General features: G+C 44.3%; 1 protein-coding gene across 5 annotated transcripts in view; it reads left to right on the top strand.

Moving 5' to 3' along the window:
* The window catches only part of ENOX1 (ecto-NOX disulfide-thiol exchanger 1), a 336022-nt gene that overhangs the window by 40805 nt on the left and 278004 nt on the right, over positions 1-17213 (top strand). Inside the window, exon 1 of one of the 5 annotated variants that reach the window (XM_069601256.1) lies at positions 1383-1654. The exons of 3 other annotated variants lie outside the window; for them this stretch is intronic. In XM_069601256.1, the coding sequence (XP_069457357.1) occupies positions 1597-1654 (58 nt within the window). In that variant the 5' untranslated portion in view covers positions 1383-1596. Of the gene's footprint in view, positions 1-1382; positions 1655-17213 lie in introns of those variants that run through there. One more of the 5 variants, XM_069601257.1, reaches the window with a different exon arrangement.

Genomic DNA, 17213 nt, shown 5'->3' with positions numbered 1-17213 from the left:
TTATTTTACAGTCCCTCCTTTTCAGTCTTAATTTCACCCACGGTTTTGGAGGCATACCAGGACCAATTTGTCCCACTGTGCTAGGAATGCTCATTTCCTTCCAGGTCAGGCAAGGATTTCGTGGATAGGCTTTCAATGTGTTGTTAGTGCACTAGGTCTCAATAACAGTAGCCAAAAGCCCAATGTTATAGGTAAGGGAACCAAGACTCTGTTATGATTCAGGAGATGGTTTTCTCTAATCCACATCTAGAGTTTTCTCTTCTCACATCGAGAGTTATACTTGCCATCATGGATGTTAACAGAACTCTGTGTTTGGTATATTGTTTCAAGTCACCTGGTCATCATTATTTTTTTAAATCACTTTACCATTTATCATCGCATTTGATAGTGCAAGAAACAGTAATTTGTAAAATAGAACACAAGTAGTATAATACAAGAATACAGCTAGTAACATTAATAAGGTCGTAAATATTTAAGCCAAGAGCTTCCGTTAGTGCAGTCCAGGATCTCCTCGATCTTCTGATCAGCCTCTTCTGCACCAGTCACTATCTTTAAGGGAAATAATATATTGGCTCTGTATGTGCAGAGATGTGTACACATACAATTCAAGTGGTGGGCCATCGTGGCCCCTTACAGGATTGAGAAAGGAATGCTTATCTTCCAAGGAGTTACATGGCTGGTGCCAGAAGAGAAATTGATCTTATGGTTGAACTGGCCTTTTTGCCATTTGGGAGGCCTGGTTAACTCATGGAGCAGCTTCACAGTGCACACTCGACGGGAGGGAGGAGGCCCAAACAGACAGAGGGGGGAAAAAAAAATGTGTTTAAATTTTTTTCTTTTTGCCTTCAATTATGAATTGTTATTTCGTCATATATTATTGGGTTGACCAAAACATTCCTTCGAGTTTTCCCATAAGATGTTATGAAAAAGCCCAAACGAACATTGTGTTTGGTCATCCCAGTGTATCAAATCATCATGTTTATACAGATGTCATACAAATTTATTTGTCAGTTATACTTTGATCCGCCTGGGGGTGGCGGGACTTATTTGTCATGACTGCAAAAGGAAACGTGGGCTGCAGATAGCAGGATTTTGCTTTCCATTCGTGGCCCAAGCAGATTCAACATTACTGCCCTAACAGTCTAAAATTTGACTTGTGGTGTGGCCTACAAAAAAAAAAAAGAAATGACAGCATCCCCTGAAGCCACAGGCTTGTTGATGGTAGGTATTTTGTTTGATTGCTCCCTGACCCTATTCCAAGAAACCTAATTCGCCCAAGGGAGTCTCACACAGGAAAGGAGTGTTTGCATCTGTTTAGGGAAATGTGCCCGAAATAATGACTTAAAATAATGACTTATTTAGAACGCGGAACCGAATGGAATGGAATGGATTGATAAGCCAGTTTGAGCAAGCCGAGAGCCACCCAGGCCTCCTGTTATAAAAGGAGCCCTGCAGCAAAGCATTTTGCCCAGACCATCTGCCAAGCCCCATCCCCATTCAAGGAATGTTCTCTCTCTAAGCTCTGTTCAAAACTCTGACTCTTCCAAACGCCTCGAGGCACGAGATCTCTTCTTAAGTTGCACTTAGACTTCTAAGATGGTGCGGATTTCTCGGTTCAGCCCTGCAGACCCCAGGGTAGAAATTGCTCTCCGAGGTATGTTATCCATTTTAAACTTCTCCGAACCCTTCTGGTGACCGCAGCAAGCTGGGTGGTGGGGGTAGTGCTCTGCCCAGAAGGTAAAGCCTGCTCTTGTGGCCAGGAGAGGTGGCGGGTGTGAACGAAGTCTGTCTTCCCTCCAGGGAGAGCCGGGCTCAGCTTCTTTCTTACTTATTGAACTTAAAATGAACCGGGCAGGCAGAAGTAAGGGGCTGACATCTCATCTAGCAGAATGAAGGATGAATTGAGGCAAAGAAAAAAGAAGGAAAGAAAACACTGCCCTGCCAGGCTCTTTTGTGCTGCTTCATTTCCCGTTTCTGTGGCTTTGTCTTTTTTTTTCTCTTCACTTGTCTGCCAAGGAAATATAGTTGATTTGTTTATATAACCCTAGCCTCAAGGTTGGCAGCAGCTCTGAAGTGTCAGAGGTGACAACAAAAGCTTCCTAAAATATATTTTGAAAATCTGCAGCTAGATTAATTTCTTTCCTTCTTAATCTTTCTCTGTAATATACAAAAAAACAAAAAAACAAACAAACAAAAAACAAATAGCTCAACCTTTGACCATGATTCAGTTAGCAAGTTTGAACTGAAACTTCTGTTCTTGCAGGGTGATAATGAGAGTTTCCCTTTTTAAAAAAATTTAGATCTGTCTTTGCACAATTAGCAAATTATTAAATGACCTTTCCTTCAGAGTCTGTAGGCACTTGCTTGTTTCCACTAATAAGAGAACATGTTTTACAAGGTTCACGTTGATTAATTGACAAATGCTGATAAAATCAAAGCAGGGCTAAAAATGCAGCGCCCCAGCTGCAGTGTAATTTACTTTTGGTCAATAATGTTTCAAGTGCCTATACGTTTACGGTTTCACCTTTCAATAAATATTACTGTCATAAGTAATTGGAACTTCCATGGTGGAAATGTATCTCTGAGGACGACTGTCAGGAACCCTAGCTAGGATGAAACATTTCTATATCTGTATACATTTTTTCTGCTCAATTAAAAGCACCAGTTGCTGTGAGCATTTTAAAGATGGATCCTTTCTATTTTATGTGAAATGAACACTAACCTCTTTTAATATATTTTGAAAATCATGTACCCTTGATTAACCTAAGTATAGAGTTCCAAACATTCATGGAGTTCTTAAGCCACAAAAATAAGTAGCTAAATGCTCTAAGCTACTAGGCTTACTTACACCATTCACTAGAAGCCTAATCGTCTTAGCTCCTTGCCGTCTAACTGGGCAGCTCTGCTGTGCTCCATTAGAGGCCTATAGCTAACTGCTTACTCTCAATGCGTTTCAGGCATCAGAGATGCTAGGCCAAACCCACATTCCTGTTTTTGCGTATGAGTAAGGAGCTGTCCATCTCCTGCATGCCAGGTCAGACCTGAAGGTGCCAAGGGTCCCAGCAGAAGGGAAATGTACGCTGGGTCACAGACTGTCCTGCGGAGTCCCCAGTCCTGTCCAGTGGTGGTCCACACTCACCGGACAGACTCACAGGCTCTCGTGCTCAGGAACACCCTAGCATGTGTTAATAGAGTCAGGACTCCCACCCATCTGATAGTTGTGTTTTGGACATCTTCAGAAGTCTGGGCTCATCCACATTCCTGGGAAATTAGAGGAATTTTCTTCCTGCCTCTTCAAAGGTAGCTTAACATAATCTCATCTACAAAGTCATTCTAACTCAGCAAATATTTGCCAGTTCTACTAAATGCCAGGTCCTGCCCTGGGCCCTGAGGATGGATATAAACCCAGACTCTCTACCCTGAGGGAATTTACAGTATCTGATCATCACTCTCAATATTTGCAGTTTGTTATTTGAAAGATGTCTTTACGTAGTTTGCCAAATTTTGAAGGATCCCCATAGGGTGCCTGCCACTGTTTTGGGTGTTCAGGAAATATTCCAGATGTTTTCTTTCTCGAGTATGTCCTGGTGGCTCCCTAAGGCAAATCTCATTTGTGAGTGTTCTGTGGGAGCTGCCTCAATTGTTGGTTGGGTAACAGCTGTTCCCAAGGGTACCACAGCTGCCGGTTCTGAACGGATGTCAGTGGAACTGAGCTGAGACCATCGCTGTCTCGTCATTGTTCAGTCACTCAGTTGTGTCCAACTCTTTGCGACCCCGTGGACTGCAGCACACCAGGCTTCCCTGTCCTTCACTATCTCCCAGAGCTTGCGCAAACTCATATCCGTCGAGTCAGTGACGCCATCCAACCATCTCATCCTCTGTTGTCCCCTTCTCTTCCTGCCTTCAGTCTTTCCCAACATCGGGGTCTTTTCAATGAGTCGGCTATTCGCATAAAGTGGCCAAAGTATTGGAGCTTCAACTTCAGCATCAGTCCTTCCAATGAATATTCAGGGTTGATTTCCTTTAGGAAGAACTGGTTGGATCTCTTTGCTGTCCAAGGGACTCTCAAGAGTCTTCTCCAGCACCACAGTTGAAAAGCATCACTCTAAATTCAGGCAGAGGATGCATCGCCTTCAGAATGGGCTTGAAGATCCTGGGGAATAAGGGAGTTGAGGACAATATGGGCCACTTAGAATCAGCTGATTTTGGAATGTGGAGGCACGTTAAGCTGACAAGCCAGGGCTGAGGGCTGGGCAGAAGTCACAGCAGGCCAGTAAATGATAGAATTCAGTGACTGACCAGAAGGTAAGACTAGAAGGCAGACTAGTGGAGGCCGCCAGTTGGAAGAGATCGGAGCAGGGGAGTCTTTGGAACCGTCAGCCCAGCCAGCCTGTGTGCGTTCCGGAAGCTCAGCCCCTGCCGGTGGGGTGGATCCAGCCATCACGGGAATGAGGCTTGAGGATGGTAGCCCTCTGATACCGGACTTGGTCGCAGAAACTGAAATGTGCCTCTATCACCTGGATCACAGGCTGAGAGCAGACTGGGAGGTGTGACAGAGAATTTCTGAGTGTGGGCTCAACATGTTCTCTCAGTCCAGACGTCATTAAGACGGTGTCTGGCCCGAGGTAGACACTGTTCCGCCGGACTGACCTGCATCTGAAGAGGGAGGCAGGTTCCAAAATGAAGCAATTTGTACACAGCGATATAAAAATTAAATTGCCCTGGCTCTTAATGGAGGCACACACACGGGAAAATCCAGAGGAGTGTCAAACATGTAAGGGGGGGATCATGTCTACATGACACAGCTGTTGCCCCTGTGCGGGTGTCGTTCCCTCCCTTGGTCTCTTTCCTGTGGAACCCAGTTAGCAAGGGGAGGACAGAGCTGCACAGAACCTGGGAAGTTGGAAATGTGTGTGGTTAGCTGTCAGCTGGCTGGAGAGGTTTTTGTTGTGGGAGCATTTGGAAAGAAAGAACTGGGGAAGGGAGGGTAGAGGATCAAAGCCCCGCAGAAGTCCCCGGTTTAAGTCCAGGAGGCCAGAACTGGGAGGCTTGCTGGCAGCACTCCCAGTGTTTCTCCGGCTCTTCCCTCGGGAAGGTGCTGCCTGCCTGTTTCCATCCCCCGGGAGCTCTCAGGTCGATGGTGATGGCTGCCAGTGAGAAGAGTGGGAAAGGCGATTCCAGGAGACCTTTTTTAAAAAAAATGTCCCACATCACTAAGTTGGGCAGGGGGGACAACAGAAAGACACCCCCCCCCCTCCCGCCCCTCAAGCAGGCATCTGTTATTCCTCCTGCCATTCTGAGCCCGAAGCCACGAAGGGCCTGCTCACACTCCTGAGTCAGTATTCCCTGTGCTGACACTAGGTGGGGCATTGTTATTATTACAGGGGCTCTAACACGTGCAAATATAAAACCCAGAAGGACGATAACATTTCTTTAGAACATCACGTTGTGCTATCGAATCAGAGGACACTGGGGGAGGAAGGCCAGTGCCAAGTGTGTAGTCCACACCCTGGCCTTTCGTCTCCTCCTGGGAGAGTCACGACCAGCCCAAGTTCAGGCAGTGAGTCAGCAGCAGACCCGGAGCCGCAGGCAGCCCACACACCCTCCTGGGGAGGAGGGGGGCCCATGGACTCCGGGCAGACACACGCTCAGCTCTCTGAGCTTTTACAAGGGGAATAATAAGAGGGTTAATCCCCAAGGCTCATCTTCCTAAATCCATTCTCCCTACAGCTTGGCTCTGCTTGTCCGTGGCTCAAAGTAAACACTGCACATAGTCCAGACACTTGGTTTATCTTTTTAACCTCTCGGACACACACACACATACACTTACACATATGCATACACCTCTTTGAAAAAATACCAATATGAATTAATTAACTTCATTTTATAAAATGTGAAGAAGCAAATGTATAACCCTATTATAGTTAGGTTCCAGCTGTCTTCAGATCAGTTCAGTTCAGTCGCTCAGTCGTGTCCGACTCTTTGCGACCCCATGAATCACAGCACGCCAGGCCTCCCTGTCTATCACAAACTCCCAGAATTCACTCAAACTCATGTCCATTGAGTCGGTGATGCCATTCAGCCATCTTATCCTCTGTCATCCCCTTCTCCTCCTGCCCTCAATCCCTCCCAGCATCAGGGTCTTTTCCAATGAGTCAACTCTTCACATGAGGTGGCCAAGTACTGGAGTTTCAGCTTTAGCATCATTCCTTCCAGTGAACACCCAGGACTAATCTCATTTAGGCTGGACTAGTTGGATCCCCTTGCAGTCCAAGGGACTCTCAAGAGTCTTCTCCAACACCATAGTTCAGAAGCATCAATTCTTTGATGCTCAGCTTTCTTCACAGTCCAACTCTCACATCCATACATAACCACTGGAAAAACCATAGCTTTGACTAGACGGGCCTTTGTTGGCAAAGTAATGTCTCTGCTTTTGAATATACTATCTAGGTTGGTCATAACTTTCCTTCCAAAGAGTAAGCGTCTTTTAATTTCATGGCTGCAGTCACCATCTGCAGTGATTTTGGAGCACAAAAATATAAAGTCTGACACTGTTTTCAATGTTTCCCCAGCTATTTCCCATGAGGTGATGGGACCGGATGCCATGATCTTAGTTTTCTGAATGTTGAGCTTTAAGCCAGCTTTTTCACTCTCCTCTTTCACTTTCATCAAGAGGCTTTTTAGTTCCTCTTTACTTTCTGCCATAAGGGTGCTGTCATCTGCATATCTGAGGGTATTGATATTTCTCCTGGTAATCTTGATTCCAGCTTGTGCTTCTTCCAGCCCAGCATTTCTCATGATGTACTCTGCATAGAAGTTAAATGAGCAGGGTGACAATATACAGCCTTGACGTACTCCTTTTCCTGTGTGGAACCAGTCTGTTGTTCCATGTCCAGTTCTAACTATTGCTTCCTGACCTGCATATAGGTTTCTCAAGAGGCAGGTCAGGTGGTCTGGTATTCCCATCTCTTTCAGAATTTTCCAGTTTATTATGATCCACACAGTCAAAGGCTTTGGCATAGTCAATAAAGCAGAAATGTAAGTTTTTCTGGAACTCTCTTGCTTTTTCAGTGATGCAGCGGATGTTGGCAATTTGATCTCTGGTTCCTCTGCCTTTTCTAAAACCAGCTTGAACATTTGGAAGTTCACGGTTCACATATTGCTGAAGCCTAGCTTGGAGAATTTTGAGCATTACTTTACTATCGTGTGAGATGAGTGCAATTGTGTGGTAGTTTGAGCATTCTTTGGCATTGCCTTTCTTTGGGATTGGAATGAAAACTGACCTTTTCCAGTTCTTAAATTTCCTTTAGGCTTTTAACTCCAGTATCCTCAGCATATAGCAACTGTGAAAACCCAGGAAACTCCTGTCCTTCACTTGGTCTCAGCCTGTCAGCACCATCTTCATTTGGGCATCAGAACCTGATGCTTTCTCCATCCGGGTCTTTCCAGGGGACCTTGCTTCGCTCTTCCTTGTCCCTCTGCGACAGGAGAGGGGTGCAGTACAAAACATGAAGGCTGCAGTCCAGCCCTTGTCTCCATTCGGGAGACTGATGGGATTAAATGACTGGGAGAAATCGATCAGTTTCTCCTTGCTGTCTAACCTTCTGAAGCAAAATTCTTACGCACTCTGGTTGATCGCTCTTGCCAGACTCTTTTCTTAGCCGACCCTCTTTCTTTCGATTTAACTTATATTTTAAACAGACCAAAAAGCTGTGATGATTGCAGTATGCTTTTCCGAATGGCAGTGGTAGCACTTCTCAGTTGGAAACATCTGCAGTGCTAATTCCAACTATTATTTCAGTTATGGACACATTCTCACTTTCTCTCTTCCTGGTGGGGTACCATATTTAAAATATATAGATGCATTTCCTCATTTGGCGGTGCCAGGTCTTAGCAGCAGCATGCGGGGTCATTTTTGATTGTGACTTGACTGCTGGATCTTTTTACTTGTGGCCTGAGAACTCTTAGTTGGGATCTAGTCCCCTGGTCAGGGATTGATCCCAGTCTCCTGCATTGGGAGTGCAGGGCCACTGAACCACCAGGGAAGTAAGTCCCTCTACCAAGATAACTTTAAATCCTCTCTTTCTTGTGACGTGTACTTCCGAAATGTCGAGGCTGCTTGTGAGAAGGCCAGGCCAGTGAGAAAGAAACCATGTCGTTCATAATTTTTATTTCATGTTAAGACTTCACAAAACTGAGTCTTTTTGAAGGAAATTTTAAACATCCAGTGATAAGCACTTGGTGTGGATGGGCTGGTATGATTTTTTTTCCCCTGGCTTGGAATGCTCTCCCCTGCCTTCCCTAATCTTCTTCATCCTTTAAGACCCAGCTCGAATGTCATCTCCTCTGCTGGGCATCAGCCCTTCCTGCTCCCACATCCCGTTCCAGAATCCTTGGTCTTCTGCACCATCAGAGCGTTCGATTCATTCCATGAGAATATAGTTCCAGCACATTCGAACCAGTTCCACGTGTCTGTGCTGCTAACCCAGTCGTGGGCTCCCCGAAGGCAGGACCAGCAGACTGCCTGACACGTGTCCCATCACCTGCCTCCCTGCTCAGAGCACAGAAGATGAGGTGCCCTGGGAGTTCTGTATATATTTACGAGGTCGACCCATTGTATCAGCACCAGCTCTTTTTAATATAAGGGTTCTGAGTTTGGGAAAACTATATCAAGTAAAGGTATAATTTTAAAACCATGGTCTTCTGGAATTTTCTGAAGAAAGTGTTTTATATTCTTATCCTGAAAGGGAAAGTTGTACATAGGACTTTGCATATATTATTGCCATGCATCTGGGGATACTGGCCATGTGTTTGCTGCCCACATCTTAACAGGAAAGAAATTTTGGTCACCAGTTCACTTTGCCTTATGCCAAAGATATATGGTAGAAAAGTTGTCTGTAAATCTGATGTCTATAAATCAAATTATGTATTAAAATGTACCAAGGGAGCAGTTTAAAAAATACTTTTCCAAGTGAAAGGGGATCATTTTCTAAATAAGAATGGATCATTTTTAACTTATCAAGAGAATTTGCCTGTTGTAGAAATGTATTTTTCCTAGAATGATAAAGGCTCTCCTGTATTCAAAATTCACCTGGCATAAGCTTTGTGCTTTTCCATAGTCTATTTAAAACACCGGACTTATTCCTAAGATTTTTAATTTGTACAACAGATATTCTTGGCTTACTAAAAGTGAATAACTCTTCTGTGTCGTAAAATTGGTATGCATTATGTATTATTTCTGGTTCAGTTAATAAAAAAATTGCTTGTGTGGGCATTTAATGATTTTAACACAAATCTTACTGGAAACAGCCAGTACATTATACTCTTGGTTTGCAAGTAGAACTGGCTGACGAGGGCTGATGTGAAAGCCTTATTCACCGAAGAACCAGAGAGACTGTGCTAGGAACTGAAGTTTTATATAAGTTCTATTTAAATATTTCCATTTGCCTTTCTTTTCTTTTTTTTTTTTTTTTTAGATTGGCCAAAAGGGAATTGACGAGGGGGCGGTAGAGTGTGAGTTGGGGTTGTTGCCGTTAAGGTTTATAGCACACGACTTGTCCTTGTCCCCTTGCATTCAGAATGCGAGGCTTCCGCCGCCTCTTCTCCCTACCCCGTGGTGGGCACAGCAGAAGTCCTTTAATAATGCATTCACTGAGTCCGAGAGACAATGTTCTTGACTCTGGAACTATGCGTTTAAAACACCCTCAGCAAATGCCACGAGGCAGACCTAGTGCTTTTAGACTGAGGTTCCGCCATGCATCAATAAAACACACGGGTGTTGGCCTTTTCCAGTAAGCACTACGAGAGATGTTGAGTACCCTTGAAATTAAACTGCAGCTTTTAAAACCTGCTCTCATTTTTCATGGACAGCTGAGGCCCCGCCTATGCCAATACCCAGCTGATAGGTCTGCAGAAAGCTTGGGAGTCAGTCACCCTCCGTTCATCTTGGTTTGTTTTAGCCCCACATGTGGACGCCTTCTCTGTTCAATTCTCCCTACACTTAGGCATTCTGATTTCCTGGGAGATCTCCCTCGTGTCTGCGCATTTGTCTCATTAGCATCACATTTGGCCCAATGTTTGTGCCTCCACCCAGTTTTAATTAAGTAGTAAAGCTGATCTTTATTTATGAGAATTTTATTTCAAACATGGATATTCTCCCCCCCTCCCACCTCCATTAAAAAAAAAAAAGTTTATTGAGTGTGTCTCTTCTCACTCCTAAAAAACATCTAAGAAGAAACCCCCTACCTCATTGCGCAATCCCTTCCCTTTTATTGCGGGTCTTTGGGACTAGAACACATGGTCACGTGGTGGCCTGGAGGTAGCAGTTACCCAGTGTGAACATTTCTAGCAGAGCTGCAGTACCGCCTTGGGGCAAGTTGGTCCAGGGACGGGCCTCCAGGTGGGAGAGCAGCACCTGACCTATTCAGCTGGATTAAAAATTAAAATCTGTTTAGGAGCAAGCTGCTCACTTCTAGCCTGGAGCTTCTAGCAGTACTCTCAGGTTCATGAGTGTGTTTCAAGGGGAAAATGTTTCCTTCCTCCTTGCTTCAGTGTCCCCCACCCTCTTATGGTTTGACGTCTCTCGTCTGCCTGCTCTCCTGTTTGGACAGTGGCAACACCCATCATAACTCTAATCATCTCTGCTGAGATACTGATTGAGAAAGATATACAGCCTTTGTAAGAAATGACATGTAGATTGAGCTTAGCATAATGTAATTCTCAATCAGTTAACTGAAGTCTCTAGTTTGTTTTTTGTTTTTTAATAGTTGTTTGGGGAAAATTGCAAATGATATAAAAATAAGCTTGCATCATAGAATTTAGCTAATACCCTGGGTATGATATGGAATTAATCCAGTTTCTTAAACCTACACTTATACAGCCAATACTATGCATTGACTACTGATCTTCAGAAAGATGATCTGAATACATCAGAGATATAAAAAATGAATAGGACAGCTCTACATTTTTTTCTCTTTTTTTGGTATTCTTTCTTTGTCTTTCGTGTTTATGATGTTTTTGAAGAATACTGGTTAGATACCTTTGATTTGAGTTTGTCTCAGGTTCTCTCATGGCTTAATTGAGGTTATGCAATTTTGGCAAGGATACCTCAGAAGTGATATTACCCTTCTCAGTGTGTTATGGGCACATGATGTCAATATATCATATCACTAATTTAAGATCTTTTTGATAACATCAACTGAAGCAGTATTATTTTATGTTTATTAAGCCAAATTATGTCATTAATTAGAGCAAAGTATTCTTCTAGCATTCTGATGGTTGAAGTCTACACTTACCATTTTAATATTAATAAAATTTGCTTTTATAAGTATACTCTATATTTTTCATTTGAACTAGCATGATACTTAAGTGATTTTAAAATTTTAATTGACACTTTTTTTTCAACAGTATTTCAGTTTTAGGCATACATCTAAGGTTACTCTGATTTTTTTTGTTTGTTTGTTTCCTGATCTATAAAGTTGTTGTGAGAATCAGATGAGATCATAAATGTGAAAAGTGGTTGCATATAATAGGTGCCTGGCAAATTTTAGGAAAAGTAGAATGCTGATAATTTTTGTGTTTTTAAAAAAAAAAACACCTCAAATTACCTCTCGGGAGAGTAAAATGTTTTGAAATGTCTTGAGGTAATTAAATATCACAGCAACTACTGCTGGTCATTGTTTTTTGTTTTTGTGATTTCTATTTTTTGGCTGTGCCCTGTGGCATGTAGGATCTCCGTTCACCAACCAGAGATCAGACCCTTGTCCCCTGCAGTGGAAGCATGGTGTCTTAACAAATTGACTGCCGGGGAAGTCCTGGCAAAATGTTCGTTCAAACATAGAGAAGCGCACTGATCACAGTATAAAAATGTTGAATGTTTTTGGCTCTTGAAGTTAGTCCTTTTCCTACTTCTTTAATTACTCTGCTAATATTAACTTTGAGTTTTTTCCCCACTGTTCACCCTTTCGTTTGGTTGTTTTGTCCCTAATCATTAGACCTGATCGTTAGCACAAATGATGTGAAAGCCCCAAGTTCATCAGACTTTGAGCATACAACTTCCTAGGTCTCGATAAGGAACAATACCAGAGCTTAAACAGTATTTTTTAGGCAAAACATCTGTCCCTGTTTCACCCTTTTATTTATTCCCCATTTTAAAATTTGACTTATTTTATCTACAGAGCTATCTTATGGAACATCAGAGTTCTTGGAACCAAAATGTTTTCTCGAGGAAGAAAACCTAAAAATATCTTCTCTGCAGCTGCATGTAATTTCAACACTTCTGAAACTGTTTCCTGGGTCTGTAAGACCCTCCTGGACGAATCTGTAGGCATACTGAAAGTGACGCAGAGTGGCCGAAACATTTTCACGAGAAAAATCTGACTCATTGCTCGTTTATTCACTGAGCACCTGTGTTTTCCTCGGTAGGTGCTAGATACACAATCATGAGCAAAAGAAACAGAATGCCTGCCTGTATGAAGGTTCAGTCTAGTAGAAGAGACAGTCATAGGAAGAAAAGCAAATGGATAAAAATATGTATTTACAAATATACAAAATGTTGTCAAGTTCAAGGACAGCTTGCCGTAAGGGGTCATTAATAATGTCAGAGAGAGAAGGGTCTTCAGGTCAAGCCAGTACTCACTCAGCTGGCGCTCTGTCTGCAAGGGTGGAATCTGGGGTTTCTGTAACAGCATGATCTTGAACCCTTGAGATTGAAGGATCTGAAAGGGCACTGTGCAGACTTGACAGCCAACACCGTGCTGTTGAGTATAGAAGGTCAACCAGCTGCTGATTCAAACACTGCAGGAAGCCTTCTCCTTCTCCTTCTCTTCTTTTGAAATTAATCTGTTGTTTATCAGCTCTATGTTCCAGTGGCTGTCAAATTTTGATGCATGTAAGAATCTTTTATTGGAGTTTTTTTTTTTTTTTTAATGCCTGGCCCTCACATTGAACCCACCAAGGGCTTAAAAATCTGAGGGTGGAAACCAGCATGCGTGCATGCGTGCTAAGTCGCTTCAGCTGTATCCAACTCTTTGCAGCCCCATGGACTGTAAACCCACCAGGCTCCTCTGTGCATGGGATTCTCCAGGCAAGAATACTGGAGTGGTTTGCCATGCCCTCTTCCAGCGGATCTTCCCAACTCAGGGCTTGAACCTGCATCTCCTGTGGCTCCTACGTTGCAGGCAGATTCTTTATCAGTGAGACACTGGGGAAGCCTGGAAACCAGCATGTGCATTTATAAAAACCCCCTTAAGTGACTCTGGTGTCCATCAAAGGCTGAGAACTTCTGTGCTAGATGCAGAGGCTAGTTTCGTGGCTACTCAGAGAAGCCTAGGAACAAGCATGTCTCTATATATTATTATCAGTTCAGGAATGGAAGCATTTGATTGGTCTATGGAAAACTCACATTTTCCTCCTTTTGAACTAAACTTGATACTTTACCTGTTCCTGGTGCCCTGGAAATCTCCTGCTTTTATTCACCAATCCCCTGAGCCAGAAACCTGGGAGTAGTTTTTGAACATGACCTTCTTGCACCATCACATATGTATTCCAACTGCCCTTCCAGTCCTAGCTCTCTGTCTCCAGGAAAGAAAGAAGGAAAGTGAAGTTGCTCAGTCGGGTCCGACTCTTTGTGACCACATGGACTGTAGCCTACCAGGTTCCTCTGTCCATGGGAATTTCCAGGCAAGAACACTAAAGTGGGTTGCCATTTCCTTCTCCAGGAGATCTTCCCAACCCAGAGATTGAACCTGGGTCTCCCACTACAATGCGGCAGACACTTTCCTGAGCCATCAGGAAAATCCAGGTGGACTCCTATCTCCAGGAGTCTCTCTCAAATCTGCTCCCTCTCCATCTCTGCTGCCACAATCCCATCTTGCCTGGTTTGCAGGAACTACTTTGAAATTACCCTCCCCAAGTTTCCCTCCCTGTGAGGAGACCCTTGCTTTACTCTGAGAAGGTTTCTAAGGTACAAATGTAATCCTATCACCCCCAGTGTAGAACACTCTGCTTGGCCCTCATTTCCTGTGGAGATCAAACCCGCCGGCTTGGCCCCCCACCTGTATTTTCAGCACCATTCTGCGCCATTTCACCATTTGCCCCATAGCTTCAGGCAAACAGAAACACTCATTTCTTTACCATACCATGCCCATTTCCATTCAGGGTCTGTGCTCATAGTGTGACCAATGCCTGAAACACTCTTTATTCCAGTTTTCACCTTCATTCATCCTTCAAGAAAATCTAAAGTTGCTTCCAAAGGTAGTTTGACTGGTTCTTTCTCTCTCTTCTTTATAGTAACCTATGTTTTAATTAATGTACCCATTTATCTATGTGCATACCTGTATCCTGGGCTTCCCTGGTAGCGCTAATGGTAAAGAACCTGCCTCCCAGTTCAGGAGGCACAAGAGACTCAGGTTCTATCCCTATGTCGGGAAGATCCCCTGGGGAAGGAAATGGCAACCCAGTCCAGTATTCTTGCCTGGGAAGTCCCATGGAGAGAGGAGCCTGGAAAGCTACAGTCCATGGGGTTGCAGAGTCAGACACGACAGAAGTGTCTAATTACACGTATCCATATACTGTCAGACAGGACAGAAGTGTCTAATTACACGTATCCATATACTGACGTATCTATCTGGGGCAGCCTTCTTTGGAGTGAGATGTTTTGCTTTTTATTTGCCTCAAACTTGTGCTACACACAGTAGAAGTTAACGAAATATTCACTGACTGAGGGAAACAGAATAAATGAACCTGAAGCTGGTTTGCTGTATCCTCTCCTGTGGGTCTGAATTCCATTTTTTGGTGTATTGCTTAGCTAATCCAGTCCATTTTATATGTCTGCTTTCCTTCTAATATATGAAGATTACTCTCATCCTTTGTCCTTTTCCCAGAGACACAGAGCTAATAAGTTTTCATTTTAAAACTGATGCTAACTCCTTAGAATTCTAGTAGTCACTACGGGGGAAGCTCTCAAAGTCAAATGACCTAATCCTGATAAACTTGCTGCAAGCTCAGATTTTTTGCAAGAGAGTAAAGTGGGTAGCATTTAACCTTGTATTAATACCGCATTCGCTTCAAGATTGCTGCTGATCTCTTAAGTTCAAATGCGTTTTAACCATCCTGCATTTTTACTCCCCTCCATTATAGGCCATTGCAAGATACTGTTATTTGTAAAACTTTTGATCTCCATAAAATCTGAAGGAGAGCCTTGCTAGGTAGAGGATTTTTCGTTGTAGGGTTTCCCTTTTCATTGCTTTAAATTGAGAGTGACACTCATTTCTGGTCTGCAGAATTTCTTAGCTAATAAATAGCCTTATGGGTGTTCCCTTGTATATAACTTGTTGCGTCCCTTTTGATGCTTTTCTTTCTTTATCTTTTTTTCCATTTGAATTACAACATGTCGTGGTGTGGACCTATTTGGGTTTATCCTGTTTGGGACTCTGTGATTCCTGGACCTGGATATCTGTTTGATTTCCTAGGTTTGGCAAGTTTTCAGATACTGTGTCTCCAGGTATGTTCTCAGCCCCTTTCTCTCTCCTCCTTCTGGGACCCTTTGGTATGAATGTTGGTACACATAAAGCTGGCCCCAAAGCCTCTTATACTGTGCTCATTTTTCTGTTCCCAGTCCACTACTGTGATTTCCAGCTTGATGATCCATTGCTCTGTATCTTCTCACTGTCTTTCTCGTGTGTTTTTTATTAAAATTACTGTATTCTTCATCTCAGTTTACTTCTTCATATTTTTTGCCTCTTTTTTGAAGGCTTCTGACTTCTCACTCTGTCCGTCCAGTCTTCTCCTGAGTTCCTTGAACATCCTTATGATCATTACCTCAAGCTCTTTACTGGGTTGATTGCTTAGCCCCACTCCCCTTAGTTCTTCTACGGTTTTCTCTTGTTCCAAAATGAAGAACATATTCCTCTGTCACTTCATTTTGCCTGATTTCTTGGTTTTATTTCTTTGTGTTTGCTGGTGGTGGTGGTTTAGTTGCTGAGTCATGTCTGACTCTCTGTGACCCCATGGACTGTAGCTTTCCAGGCTCCTCTGTCCGTGGGATTCTCCAGTCAAGAATACTGAAGTGGGTTGCCATTTCCTTCTCCAGGGGATCTTCCCGACCCAAGAATCGAAGCCGGGTCACCTGAGTTACAGGCAGATTCTTTACCGGCTGAGCTACGAGGGAAGCCTGTCATAGGTTTGGTAGGTTGGTTATATTTCCCAGCCTTGGAGAAGTGGCCTTTTGTAGGAGAGGTCCTGTGTGTCCTGGCAGTGCCATCCACACTGGTCACCAGAGCGATTGGTGTACTCTAGGAGTGCCCCTTTTTTCAGCTGCAGCGTCCTTCACTAGTGATGGGCTGACTCCCGTGGGCAGTCTGGCAGGCTGGCTCCCAGTCCTGATGGTTGCACGCCCTGCCTTGTGTGGAGGCTGCTAGCCTACTGTGCAGAAGTTGGCAGAACCAGGTTCTGGAGTGGGTCGTTGTGGGACCAAGGATCCCAGATCTGCTCTCAGTCTGCTGGAGGGTGGAATCTGTTTCTGACACAGCTGGAGTCTGGGATGTCCCAAAGTTGGTGTTCACTTGCAGGGGAGTAGGACTGGACCCGGGTGGCTGAATGAGGGGTCCCCCAAGCTGTCTCAGAACTGGTGGGCAGAGCTTGGCCCAGGGGGTCCCGGGGCTGATCCCTGGGCTATTGCTGGCCCACTGGTGAGTGGAGCTGGATCGCAGGGTCTTTGGCTCCTAGGCCCTGGTGTTCCTGGTGGGTAGGTCCAGACCCTGAGCATTCTGGCTGTTGAGGCCAAGTGCTGGGGAGGCGTGGGCTCAGGGGTCTTCAGGCAGCCTGTCTGCTGGTGGGTAGAGCTGGGTCCCTTCTCAGCTGCTGCTTGGCCTGAGGCATCCTGATGCTGGTACCTGCAGACTGTTGGGTGGGGCCAGGGTTGGATGGTGAGGCTAGTAAGCTGGAGCGAGAATGCCAAAATGCTGCCTGCTGGCATCAGTGTCCTCGTGGGGATGAGCTTTCAAAAATCCCTGCCGCCAGCGTCTGTATCCCCAGGCCGAGTTCCAGTTGCCTTCTGCCTCTGTGGGAGGCTCTCCAGGATCAGCAGGGGGCCCTGACCTAGGCTCCTGTCGAATGACCACTTCTGTCCTGATCCTGGAGCTCGAGAGACTTTATGTGCGTTTCTTTCAGAGTGGCATCTCAGTTTCCCACAGCCCTCCAGCTTTCCCAAATGT

Source organism: Ovis canadensis, chromosome 10 (assembly GCF_042477335.2).
Source record: "Ovis canadensis isolate MfBH-ARS-UI-01 breed Bighorn chromosome 10, ARS-UI_OviCan_v2, whole genome shotgun sequence".
Classification (NCBI taxonomy): Eukaryota; Metazoa; Chordata; class Mammalia; order Artiodactyla; family Bovidae; genus Ovis; species Ovis canadensis.
This window is presented reverse-complemented; position numbering and strand designations above follow the sequence as displayed.